Source organism: Bombus vosnesenskii, unplaced genomic scaffold, assembly GCF_011952255.1.
Source record: "Bombus vosnesenskii isolate JDL3184/JDL3185 unplaced genomic scaffold, Bvos_JDL3184-5_v1.1 scf7180000013308, whole genome shotgun sequence".
NCBI classification, from domain to species: domain Eukaryota; kingdom Metazoa; phylum Arthropoda; class Insecta; order Hymenoptera; family Apidae; genus Bombus; species Bombus vosnesenskii.
In genome coordinates, this window is record NW_022882957.1 from 304803 (window position 1) to 318950 (window position 14148).

The 14148-nt window shown below is 28.7% G+C and overlaps 3 protein-coding genes and 1 long non-coding RNA gene across 5 annotated transcripts; 1 reads left to right on the plus strand and 3 right to left on the minus strand.

Annotated features, from left to right (window-relative positions):
* Window positions 1–3: 3 nt before the first annotated feature.
* Window positions 4–4784, minus strand: LOC117234683 (transmembrane channel-like protein 7). The gene is made up of 4 exons (XM_033496141.1): window positions 4307–4784; window positions 3823–4040; window positions 3477–3718; window positions 4–3372 (listed from the first exon to the last, which is right to left on the minus strand). The coding sequence occupies exons 2-4, from the start codon at window positions 3998–4000 to the stop codon at window positions 1474–1476; spliced, it is 2319 nt and encodes a 772-aa protein (XP_033352032.1). The 5' UTR covers window positions 4001–4040; window positions 4307–4784; the 3' UTR covers window positions 4–1473.
* Window positions 4785–5291: 507 nt separating this feature from the next.
* On the minus strand, window positions 5292–8061 carry LOC117234684 (protein FAM98B-like). 2 transcript variants are annotated; one of them, XM_033496142.1, is made up of 7 exons: window positions 7953–8061; window positions 7798–7846; window positions 7077–7443; window positions 6699–6989; window positions 6304–6602; window positions 5701–6230; window positions 5292–5560 (listed from the first exon to the last, which is right to left on the minus strand). In XM_033496142.1, the coding sequence occupies exons 1-7, from the start codon at window positions 8041–8043 to the stop codon at window positions 5388–5390; spliced, it is 1800 nt and encodes a 599-aa protein (XP_033352033.1). In that variant the 5' UTR covers window positions 8044–8061; the 3' UTR covers window positions 5292–5387. The 2 variants fall into 2 exon arrangements, with proteins under 2 accessions (XP_033352033.1, XP_033352034.1); XM_033496143.1 differs by having other exon boundaries at window positions 5293–5560; window positions 7922–8030.
* Window positions 8062–8078: 17 nt separating this feature from the next.
* LOC117234691 lies at window positions 8079–8744 on the plus strand. The gene is made up of 2 exons (XR_004493562.1): window positions 8079–8142; window positions 8487–8744. It is a non-coding gene; the product is annotated as an uncharacterized LOC117234691 (long non-coding RNA).
* Window positions 8745–9135: 391 nt separating this feature from the next.
* Window positions 9136–13932, minus strand: LOC117234686 (protein lines). The gene is made up of 2 exons (XM_033496151.1): window positions 12928–13932; window positions 9136–12258 (listed from the first exon to the last, which is right to left on the minus strand). The coding sequence occupies exon 2, from the start codon at window positions 12128–12130 to the stop codon at window positions 10346–10348; it is 1785 nt and encodes a 594-aa protein (XP_033352042.1). The 5' UTR covers window positions 12131–12258; window positions 12928–13932; the 3' UTR covers window positions 9136–10345.
* Window positions 13933–14148: the final 216 nt, after the last annotated feature.

A 14148-nucleotide genomic window follows, 5' to 3' on the forward strand; every position in this document is an offset into this window, starting at 1 on the left:
GTCTTTTACAAGATAAATAGTATATTTGTAAGTCATTTTCTTATTTTTATAAATATATAAAAGTTGCAATGAGGGAAGATGAAAGCATTTACTACCTTTTTGTTAGCACAGAAAATCTTTTCTTATTACACATATATAATAGTATTGAGTGTAATATATTATAGTATTTTTAATACTGCTTATAATGACATCAGCGAAATAGACCGTTACTTATAAATTTATAATCAGTGCAATATAATCCTTTGTTAAAGTTATATTCAATGTGATGTTCATATGCAGCTGTTTGTTTATGATCATGTTTGTATAAAATTCATATAAAATGTTTTTTAAAGACTATTTAACATAAGTTGGCAGTTTTGGAATGAATATTTGTAAGAAATACATGCACAGTTTCTAATGGAGTTTTTTTTATACATGCATATATGTATATAGATAGAAAAGTTAAACTAGTTCTAGTTTCATGTACATTGGCAGTATTAAAGGCAAAAGAAGTTTCTTTTTTAAATTATAGAACAATTAATATTAAAAAATTAGACACATTCATAAATGTTTATATTAAAAGAAATCTTAAATATAGTAAATATTTAAACACATAAAATAAATATTACAAAATTACTGCTAAAATATGATAAAATTAAAAACAAAAACAATCATCAAAAATAAGATTTATAGAAACATAAATTTTTCATATAAATTAAAGCATTTTTAGTTAATAAATACTTTGGTACGTAAGTAATAAATTACTATAAAATGTATTCTTATTATTAAGGATTTTCTGATCAGTCTACACAACCTATTTACAACTGCATCATACTTCTAATACCCAGCTAATCTAAAAATAGGTCCATCATATATCACTTCACTTCATTTTAGCAAAAGCACCCTAATACTTATTTATAAAATTAAAAAGTAAGTTTGTGTGTGATATTTTGTATTACTACAAAAAAACCAATCACATTATTTTGTCTTGTATTTTATAAAAACTCTAAAAAGGAAAGAAGTCCTTATCACTACTATTACTATACTGTGTATGCATCTTAGCCCTTCTTACTGTTACTAAAACTAGATATACATAGTAAACAATCTGTGACTTCTACTATTGCACGGTTTTTAATTTGTACCCTGATTTTTAAGTATTATTTTTGTAACTTACTTAAAATTGTTTAATTATTCAAATTCAATAACTGAATAAATTTAAGAAAAAATATTTTGTAATAAATATAATAGTTTTCCTAGATATCTTTTAGTTGAAAACCATATAGTTGGACCAAGTATTTTGAATACCATTATATAGCTCAATGTATATTTTAAAAACTGAGATGGACAGTTCTATTATCATATAAAAAGTAATTGTAAATTAGTTAAATTACTATAACTTTTGTACAGTTCACATATGATTATATAAAACACTTATTAAATCTGTGCATTTTAAAAATTATTATATAAAAATTATTTTGACTTTCATAATACTGATTATGAGAATGTACCTAACTCATTTGTTTGCTCTTGATGATACTTGTTCTGATCTTGTTGTTGTTTAATAAATGCACTCAATCTATTAAGTAAGAACTGTTTATCATGACCTTCCAGCACTAATTGATTCTTTAAAACTGTAACCATGTGTTTGTTTGCTATTGATACAGCATAATAATAATATAAAAGTAAAGTAAGAATAACAAAAGCTGGTACACCAAATCCAGCAGTACCAAGGAAGTATAAAATAGATTGAAGCCAATAAGGAAATTCTGCAAACATCACAATTAATAATGACCATACAGACTCGAAACCTCTAAATGGTCCACAAGATTTTGATGGCACTATTTCTGCAATAGAGTAACCAATTGGGACTGTAGATAAAATAAAAGAGATCAATAGAATCAACATAAAAAATGCATTCGATTTACTTGCTCTGTAAACTTTACTTGATGGGGTACTGTTTACTAAACAAGCAAATTTTTTTATATAGAACAGTACAAAAGTACCAAATATTGCAATTAATGGTAATAAAGGTGCATAAAAGAAACCAAGCCAACAGATAGTTTGCAAATAAACAACATCTAACACATGCTTAGGTAAATCAAATTCTTGTTCTCCGAAAAAACGTAACACTTTGTTTTCCGTATGTTTTGCTATTAATGACCTGGGAAAATTGACAAAAAATGTCATGAAAAATTGAAGAAAAAGATCTGTAATATAGAGTTTGAAGAACTGTTGTCCTACAAATGTTTCCCAGCACAGTGGTCGTCTATCAGCAGTACATTTATTATCCGTTACCTCCGTTACAATTAGTCTATAAAATGATGTGAGTAGAACAATGAAAGAAGAAAGTCGTAGAAATACAGTTCGTAAAAGAGTTATGCGTATAACAAATGAAGGACTATAATTTTCTAAAGAGACTAGATATCGAAATAGGAATGGTACTGCAAGATTTAAAACAACGATACATATGTACGGAAGAAATTCAAAAAATAAGTAAGCAATTTTATTCAAGGGTAAAGATTGCAAGTCGTATGTTTCATTGACTTGTGGTGAAACTTGATCGAGTGAAAATTCAAATATATGATAAATCAATACACCAGAACCACATAACACTACTAGAACTATTAAATTAATAAAGAAACGCATGAGAAACAATTTTGTTGTTTCTTCTCTCGTTCGATTTTGCCTTTCTTCTTCTAGTCTCTCAGCTTCTAAAAATGCTTTCATTTCATTGTATAATGCTTTATGCTTTACAGCTGCAGACTTTTCATTATGTATACAATAATCCCAACCACCAAAAACTAAATTACAATATTGATAAAACTGGCCTTCATTTTCGACTACCCTCTGTTTAAAACTTTTAGCAGCTGACTTAACAATAGCTATTAAACTAAAAATAAATACACCGACAGTTGCAGAAATATAGGATAATGGTAAATTAAAAAATATACCAGAAGTATCATAAGTCATATGACTATATGCACCATAAAACAATAAAGTATATTCTAATATACCAGTGCCCTGAAAAATGTCTGTTATACTACTACTTTCTTGAGTTATGTTCCAATATAACTCTGAACAACAAGATATACTACTACTATTATTAGAATTTATGCATGACTCATCTTCTGGCATATTCAATAATATTGCAGGTAACACAATAAATGAAAATATAATTATAAATAAAAGAATATTAAGATATAATAACCATTTGATGAATAAAAAGTATGCAACAACTCCCATTCCAAAATTCCCACCAATTGTTTTAAGACTATCATTCCATAATTCCATTTTCGAATATGCTTCCTTCATTCTGATACGAAATTGTTGCCAAGCTTTCCTTCGTTGCCATTTCAATTGCTCAAAACCTTGCAATCTTAATTTTGTAGCACTCTGAAATATATATATATATATATATATATATATAAACAGATATATAACAGTTTTAAATTCTATTAATAATTCTATTAATTTGATTAATGTTGTCATTAACATACTTGTAACTGATTTTTTAGTTGTATTTTCTGTGCCATGCACACAGGCATAGCTTTGATTTGCATTATTTCTTCCCAAGTACGTTCTTCATTAGATAAGTTTTCAGATAAATCTGGTAACATAGACACTGCTGCATCATGAATATTTGTTGACATACGTCTTGATGTAGTTGTACCGCGAGATCTTGTACTAGTACGCCTCCTTAATGTTGTTTTAGTATCATTACGTATTCGTTTGGCAGTTGCTATATCAAATAACAAGAACAAATAACATTAACTGGTATTAATATCAAAATATTAAGCATGCAATGTTTCTTTTATGTACAAAGTCTATTATTCATAAACTTACCAACACGAGACTTTTTACTTGGTAGTAAAGTAGCTATATGAGAAGGATCTCTTTGTAATGCTTGTTGTAAATCTGCTTCAATTGCTGCGGGATAACTTTCCTGATAAAATTCAGCACCAGCCTCTTCCCAACCTTGTCCTTTGTCACAAGCACGTTTCTTTCGTTCTCCCCCTGACATTTTTTCTTTTTATGAATAGTATGAAATTTTCTTCAAAAACCTTACACACAAAATTGAAATAAAAATTATTCATAATAAGTAAATTTACTTAAAACATTTTGCATTCCAATTCACAATAAAAGCATCTAATATTTATCAAATTTTTATTATTTTTATATATTAATTATTAGTTAATATACATACATATAAATGATGAATCTTTATAATTTTCTGTCAAATTATAATTTAAACAAGTTCCACTAAGAAATAACGCTAACAATAAGATTTTATATGTTCGGTTATAAGTACCTAATTGATAAGAAGTACCGAAGATGAATCAGTCGATCAAGTATTTTGTAATTGTGTCATTTCTTGGGGATACATATCATCATTCTTTTGTTCTGGTCGATAACAGTACTCATAAAAAAATAACACTTTAACATGCAAAACACTGATCTTCATAAGTCATATGACACATACATAGATTGCAGGTGTAAACTATGACGTAGATTACGCGAGATATCAACATATTAAATCAAACCAATATTAAATTTAATATTTCTGTATGGCAGAATTTCTTATTTTTCCAGGTGAATAAAGCAAAATAAGTAGAACGATTCAACCAGAAAACGCACATCGGCATTTTGTTTTGCCATATATCTAAACCCGTGTAATTTGTAGACGGCTGATAAAACACTGAACCATGAACCAAAAGCAATATAGAAGGTATCATTCTACTTCTGCAAAGTGCACTATATCAATGTTCTAATTACGACTAACAGAAAATTCTGAGTACGATTAACTTTTTAATAGATTTTTAAATGTGTGTAATAATGTTTCTGCTTTTAGTTACAGATTAATTAATTGATAAAAAAAAAAAATAAAAAAATTAAGTCACTTGTTATATACTTTATATATATATATTCATATACATTCAAATATAAATTATTGATATGCAATCATAATATATATTTAGTAAGTATTTTATACAATTAAATATTTTAATCAATCAATTAATCTCCTCACATTATTACATTATACAACTTAATTTTAACACACTTGTCATTTCTTCATTGTACAAAAAAAGTGCATATTTACAAAATTCAAACACAAGTACATAGCCAAAATTAACATTCAGAACACAGTAAAGTATTCTAAAGTAGAATATAACAATTATTATAATTCCATAAGAGTAAATAATTTATCTTATAAAAATAGTATCAATGTTTCTAATTCATTTTTAGTTTAGAATTAATATTTTCAATTCACATAATATTTAAAAATATAATATAAATTAAGCAATTATATGTTATATAAAAATTCATTGATATTAATTATTATGCTCTGTGATGTAATATTTTTTCTATTACTATTATAAGCATAAGAATAATATTTTACATAAAATATTTTAGTATTGTCGTCCTCCTCGACCTCCTCCACGATTATATCCACCACGCTGATAGTTATCTGTTCCAGAATTGGCGCCACCCTGATTCCAGCCTCCCTGAACTCTACCTCCTCTTCCTTTACCACTACCTCCTCTTTGATACTGTTGTCCGCCTTTATATTCAGATTTGTATCCTAAATAAATTGATTATTAATCAATAATTGCATTAAAATTCTTTATAAAATTTATATGAAACACTATTATAAAATTACTATATTTACTTATATATATCCTACATTTTCACTTTTATTATCTATATTTTTCAATTAATTACCTCCATCTCTGTTATCTCCGCCGTAAGTATTATTTCCACCGCCTCCATAACCACCTCCTTGTCCACCATAGCCGCCACCATGCCCTCCTCCATATGCACCTCCTTTGCCTCCTCCTCCGTAACCACCTCCTTGACCTCCTCCTCCGTAACTGCCTCCTTGGCCTCCTTGGCCTCCTCCGTAACCACCTCCTTGACCTCCTCCTCCATAACCACCTCCTTGACCTCCTCCTCCATAACCACCTCCTTGACCTCCTCCTCCATAACCACCTCCTTGACCTCCTCCTCCATAACCACCTCCTTGACCTCCTCCTCCATAACCACCTCCATATCCTCCTCCTTGCTTTCCTCCATATCCTCCTCCTTGTCCACCATATGCACCACTATTAGAAGCATAATTGGAACCCTGATATCCAGTGTCTACATAACCAGTATTACTGCTGTATGAATTTCTATTATCACTGGTGTAAGAATTAGAACTTTGAAAACTGCCACCTCCACGCCCACCACCTCTACCACCTCCTCGACCTCCGCTATAATATAAAAGTATATATATTCATTTTGAATGATCTTACCAAAACGTATTTTTTTTTTACTTTATCTTACCCAGAAGTTAAAGGTCCAGGTACTCTATCCTTTTGCCAAGGTGGCATTTCGGGAGGTGGTGGTTCTTGTTCATATGGTCTTCCACCTCTGTCTGGTACCTCTCCTATAATAACTCTATTAATTTCACTTTGAGTATTTTTCCTAACACTTGCGTTGCTTGTTTTCTCCATTAATGCAATATCATCTCTTGCTGCTAGTAAATCAGCAAATGTAATATCTGGTTCTGCATTCAAAAGTTTCCTAGTTTCTTCATATTGTCTATTTAACTCAGCTTCCTGAGCTTTTACTTTGTCTGACCACTATATTTGGAAATAGAAATCATACGTTTTTTTAAATTATACATAAATATAAATAGCTTTTGTAACTTTATCTTAAAAATAGCTATGTATACTTACTAGAAAAGATTGTACTGTTACATCGAGCCTCTTGAGCAACATATCACGGCGCATTCTGTATTCATCGTGTAACTCTTGTTGTAAATGTTGAAGATCATTCCAATCTGCTTCTGAGAATTGATGGCTAATTAATGGTTGGCCTACAAGCTCAGAAGGAGCTGTTTTTAACACTTCAGTCAATTTATTTTGCAGTCTTGTAAAAAGTTTCTCAGAAGTGATATCATTTGGTGGCCTTTCAAAATTTAAAGCTATTGACATATCTTTAAGATCTTTAGCTGTGTCACTCTCTTCCTACATAGAGTATATATACAAACTCTCATTAATAAAACTATAACATCATTTATATATTTTTGTCCTACTTTGATAATGGTAACTTACAACAACGACAGCCATGGAATTCGAACTTTTATGCTTCCTAAATTCTAATAATCTGCAAGTTTTTAATTCTGCTCCTAAAAAATCTAACAAAATGTACCTATCTTGTTCAGTTGCTAATCTTGCATTAACATTACCAGTCATTAATCTCTCATTCATACATCCTAATTCCTTAAGAAAACAGCTTAACTCTAAGAGGAAAGAACTAGAATCATCTGGAGACATTATGGCATGAATAGTTTCATCAATATCATTGAGTATTGCAATCTCATCTGCTAACCATGCTACAAGCTTTGTAAATTCTGGAGATTTTGGACCTTGTTTTACAGCCTCCTTAAATTTATTGGGATCTGTCAGCTGACCATTGTACCTATAAAATAAAATAATTTATCAGATAACATAATTAATAAAATTTATGTTAAATATGTAATTATAAGTAACACATCATATTAGTAACTTTGTATGTTCAATTAAAGTTAAATAAATGCATGAAAATAACGAATTTCCTTTAAATATCGTATAGTTTTAGTATTAATTCATTAACTGCCATTATTTTTATTCTAAGATCATAAAAATTCGAATTAACATTAATCACGATATCCATTAAACATTTTTTGTTTTAAGTCATTAAAAATCGCTAAAACATTTATAAAATTATATAATTTCGAAAAAATATTGGCAGTTAATAGATTAACGTTCAATATTATAACCTCAAATTACATACCCAAGTTTTTTCATTCTCTCCAGTAATTTAAGTTCCATTTTGGCAAAACCTTTAATTGAATAAAACAAGTAATTGTTACCGAAACATAAAATCTTCTAATGAAACCAAAATGATACATACTTACAATAAAAATATTAACAAATTAAACTCAATACCTTTCTTTGCCGTATACACTGTCAATGTGGCAGACTCTAATATGAGGTGTGTAGGAACATGTGAGGTATATACGTATATGTATGAAATCATAGATTGTAGATGTATTATAGGTAATAGTATAGATAGGATAAGATATATGTATAAGATGTACATGTATAAGATATTGTTTGTGCTTACATCTTCTGTGCGGTAAGTTCTATTTTGAATTCTCCAATTTTGTAGATTTGAATTGTCCGCAAAAATTGAAATATTACCTAACACTATCAAAGAAATGAGATATTTCCTTTGAAAACTGACTCTTTTAAATAATTTTATCTATTCATATGTCCTGAACAATGTTAAGTAACAATATGCACATAATTGTATAATATAATTCAATTGTAAAATATAATACAGCTTTCGATAAAGTCACAAAAATGTAAGGTTTATATCTTTATTGCAATGTTTCATTTTAAAACAAAATAATTATTTATTGTAATTTTTTTAAATAAAAAGAACGAATATATGTAATCTGGTATGATTTTATTTTGCAGCATTGCAGTAAGAAAATGTCCTAAAATTACAACACATGCATAGGTACGTAGAATTATGTAAAGTGCTGCCTTGCTAATTGACCGAAATTTTGTCTTGCTAATTGGCAATCTCTACTATTTATTAAAAATTCCTTCCTGAAGCGGTGCTCAGACGTTTTACATACGTATATAACGTGTTTCTTTAATTTCATTTTGTTTGAGTCCCGATATTTGAATTAGATTTAACTTTTTTCCCCGTGAATTTTATATGTTAATATACATAAGTCCTTAATTCGCAAATTCTATATCTTCATAAAATTTCTTCTGGATGTTGGAACATGTACTTTAAATTTCAAACATTACTATTAAGTAATCTGTAATTCATCCTAAATTCTGTAATATTTTTGCAAATTTGTGGATTGTACACTAGCATAAAGACATACATATACATATGTATTAGAATACATTAAACTAATATATAAGTATGTAGAGTATCCAATAATCGTGTTTGTAATTTCATAGTTACACTTAACTTTTGTTCCGATCATTACTAACATTTCAATACATGTCTATAATTTATTATTTTTTATATTTTACATTATACATATGTAAGTTGCGAATACTAGTAAAAAATCTACAAAGGGAAATGATAAATAAAATTAGATCATGATTATAAAAGTAAAAATATGTAGATTTTTAGTGTATTACATGTACCATACTTACAAAGATAATTTTAAGGTATGCATAATTAACATTACAATTAATATATACAAATACTTTAATTTGTAGAGAATTCCAAAACAACAATGGCAAATATTGTTCTTAACTTTAACTTATAGGAACAATCATTGCCATTTGCATCTAATAATTTATTAATACTGGCATAACTTTAAATGTCAATAACTGCATTTACATTGCCAGTAACTTTACATTTGTATATTTGTAATATTTTACAACATTATTATTTATACATTGTTAATAAATCATGACAATATGACAATGTCTTTCATTTTAATAAACATTATTTAATTTTACACTTGTATTTAAGTACGTGGATATAACAGTGGTGTCCTAGAATTCTGTTACAGATTTATTACTGTTAAACAAACAAATGTTATAGATTTTGATTTAATACAGTTAAATATTTTATTATGCCTCTGGCACAAAATTTCAAAGTCAATTTTATAATCTAATATGTTGATATAATTTATTTATATCCTTCTTTCAAAAGATTTTTATATTATGTATTTTTCAAATGCATTTTATAAAAATCTTTATACTAGAATCTAATATACTCTTTTGTGAGTTTAGTTTTGTAATGTACAAAAAAGTATATCTTTATACATATTTAGTAGTGCACATCAGAGGATTCATCTTACATAATTCTATTTGACTGGCAAATTGTACATTTAACCTTTATATATAGATATAAATATTATTCTAGTAGTATACATTTAAATTTATTTCCAATGGTGCTTTGGCAAATATGTTTTCATAGCACCATAAAAGTGCAATTTCATTGTGAAGCATATAATTTTAGCTAATCTTTGTACTACTTTTATCCATTTATACTTCAACCATGAAATGCAAAAAATAATTCTTGTGTAAAACTTCAACAATAGTTCTGAATGAATAAAATTTTGCTAAATATAATAAATAGAAATGTTTTTTTCTGTATCTTTCAATATTATTCTAAATATTTAATACTACAAAAGACAGTAGTATAAGTCAGTCATTTATAAAAATGAAGTCAATAAGATTATACAATTTTGTATTACTTTCTGACTGATAAAATAAGCCAGATGACGAAGCTTTCATTCTTACAATTTGTACATCTAGTGAATTGAAATTTTGAATCTCATCATGCAATCAAATAATAATTAGTTGTCTATATTTCCTTCATAGAAGGATTCACACTTTTCTAGCAAACGTAGAACTGGATTTATGTTATAAGGAAACAAATCTTTTGATACTAATCTGTCAATTGCTAAACGAAGTCTTATCAATATTGTCATGGTATCATCTAATTCTCTTCCACAGCAAGAGACAAATTCTGTCCAATTTCTTTTAACATATTTCAAAAATCTCAATAAGTATAATAAGAAACAGGTCTCATTACTGACAAGTAAATCTAATAAAACATCTGGATCATGTGATACAGCATGTATAAATTGTATGAAAGTTAAAGTTGGACTAAGCATATGACCAAGATCATTTTGTGGAGGTCCTCTATAAAATAAACCAACAGCTACATCTAAACAACATACCATGCCTTCAATTAAAAAATCATCTTGATCATGGAACATTTGTACAACCCACTGTGATAAAGGCATTTCAGGATGAAATGGCATTAATGTCTTAACACACTGATCAAGTTGTCTTAGAACTTCTCTAATGCTCCTCTCAATAACTGCCATATCAGCATCAAGATCTTCTGCTTCAGAACCCAAGGAAGAGTCACTAGAATCGCTACGTGTCTCTTTAACTGTCACAGCAACACTTTTTAAAACTAAAAGCACTATTTTTTGCAGAAGAGGACGATCACCTTCACCAGATCCTCCTCCAAATCTTCCAGAACCATGTCGATACGGTAGAGCATCCAATAATCTCCAATCTTTTACAGCTCTTACAATCAAATGTGCAAGAGAACAAGGCTCATCTGGCAATACATCTTGTAAGGCCAAAGTACTTCCATAACACAATACTTCATTAAATAACCCAAGGAGATGTCTCCAAATCACACCAGGAACATTGGCATTTAAAAGTACAACCAGGTTGTCTAATTGAGAATAAAAAAGTTTGGTATCAATAACAGATAAGTTGGCTTTAACAGAAATGATGGATTCCCACAAATCAAGAAATGTAATGACAGCTGATTCATGTTGTGGCGTATATGAACTTAAAATAGCATCAAATTTTGATACTAGTATAGTCCATTTGGATTCTAATGCTTTGACACACATTGCTTTTACTGGTGTACTATCAAAACTTTCTGTATCAGCAATTGATATTGTATTACAATGAGATGGTGGCACTATACTGTCTGTATCTTCAAGAGGATGAATACTGCAGTCCTTGTGTTCCACAACTCTTTTTACAACATCCAAAGTAAATAGCATTTGGCTTGGAGAATGAGTATTTACTAAAGATTGTGTTAATCTTTCCAACCATGCTGTGTCAATATTTTCTTTTGTTATAATAAAAAATGATGCAAGAACTCTGCTAGCAGCAAATGATATAAATTTATTTGTTGTACATGATAGGTCAATTATTTGATCTATAATGCCATGCTCGTTTCGCGCCAGCGCATCACAAACATCTACTACTCTCCTGCACATAATACCTCTAACATTTTGTTTAATGGCTAAATCAAATAATAGTTGTAAAGTACTTATAAATTCTAAGGTTTGATCAGGTTCCCATTCTGATAATAATGAAGATCTAAAAGTGCCATCTGCAGCTTCTACTGTTGCACTAGTGAATGGTTTACGTAAACTGCTTTCTGGTATATTACATAAGCATTGTGTCAACAGACTATTCTGCAATTGCTCAATATCTGATAATGTATCTTTTTCAACTTCATCATTTTCAATGCGTTGTTTCTTCTTTGCTGGCTCCTCCATTATGTTGTTAGGAGGATAATAATAACAGTGCCAAAGCACCATTAGCAGCACTATTCTTGCTGCTTTCTTCTTTTAGCTTATAATACTCTGTCATCAGGTTCATGAAATATAGTCAACATCAGCTTATTGTGTGTACAAAAGTCATAAACACATTAGCAGATACAATATACCTGTATTGACAAAAGAAAACACATTAATTTAAATCCTTTGGAAATTGACTACTTTTTATGATATAAAATATTCTTGACTATATCAGATATTTAAATATTACAAATACTATTTTATTTTATTTTTCTTAAAAAGAAGACTATTTTAGGGCACAAAAGATTTTAACCAATATCTATGTTATTTGATAGTATTCAATGAATAGAATCCAAAAACATCAATTTTGAACTTAAGAAACTTTTCAAATCAAATCAGTATGTTTTAACCCAAGCCTAACCTAACCTAATCAAAATCCAATCCAAAACTTTAAATTTAAACACAGCCTCACTTATTTAAAAATTCAACTTTGTGATTTACTGTTTTGTAAATATATTCTTCGGCACAGAATCCAATATATCTCTTGAAACAAAAGTAACTTTCAAATACCAAATTTCTTAAATCCAAAACTGGTCTTTTTAAACATTGTCATATATTATCAGGAAATATAAGAATCGGTCAAAAATTTTTGGTGACCTAAAATGAAGTTTGATCAGAAGAAATGTCATAAATATAATCTGTCATAAAACAGAATTTTCATTATTCAATGATGGTTAAAATATTATTTATAAGAGAATTTTTAATGAATCAATGCAATAATATCAATCAGAAAAATAAAGAATAATATTAAAACTTACAGAGAGAACTGACTTCAATTTTCATTAAATTTCTGAAATGTTTGTAAATTCCAATACTTTTATAGGTGTACGTAAATAAGTATGTGTGTATATGTTTACGCATTCATTCATACGATGATATATGTGTATATTCTTTTTACATGCCGTGATCAATCAATTACTTAATATGCGAGGCATCTTTGCTAATAAACTTGAAATTATATCTGTTGCCAGACACATTCATAAGATGTTAACCGTGAAGACTTTAACACAGGTTGCACATGTAATATATATAAACCGACGCTTGGTGATACGTTAATATGCACACAGAAATATTCTCTACCGATACCTTGACAGACAGTTAAAATATATCAAGAGAATATTTGACAGTATTCTTTTCGAGTTATACCGTATTTCACTATTTTAACAGTGTAAATATATTATTGTTTGTGCTCGAAGAATTTCTTTTGACTAGGAAGTGACAGAGCACTCAGACAACTTTGCTCTGTTGCCACGTATACGTGCTACCGAGTAAAAATAAGAAATACGGATTTATATTGTTTAGCCGTAAATCTGCTCCAATTAAACAGTTCATATCTCACGTCGAGTGGTAAAATGTTAACCCGATAATGCATAAGACACGAATTCTTCGTGTTTATTACGTATTTTTCGGATGGCATCATGCAGAGCTGCGTAACACAGTAGCTCCTCCTCGCACATTCCACAATGTACTAAGTACGAATTATTGTAATTACTTTAACAATAGCCTCCAGACTGTTACTAAACCTTATCAAATATTCATTAAATGCCTATTTTTTCATTTTTCTTAATAAAAGTAATCAAAATCAAAAAGTCGTATAATAAATACACGAGATGATCGGCAACTCTGCATCGATGGCAGCGCTTAAAAATTTATACATATTCTTATTTGTTAAACAGTTTCTATTTTAATGATTTGCCTAATGTGAAATTATAAGTAAGACGACGTATTTCGATAGTTGTACCGATAGGAAAGATTGTATAATGTTTAATGCAAGCCGAGAAGATTAAAAAAAATAAATTATTCAACATTCTTTATTCTATTACGTACTATATGGCCAAATTTATCATTTGCTTAATTTGATAATTACATTTATAGTAATAAAAATATGATTTTTTTTTCTTATAGATTAATATATAAAGTATTATTAGAAAATTTACTAAACATTAAAAACTAGTATTGGGTTGGAATAAATAATGAAT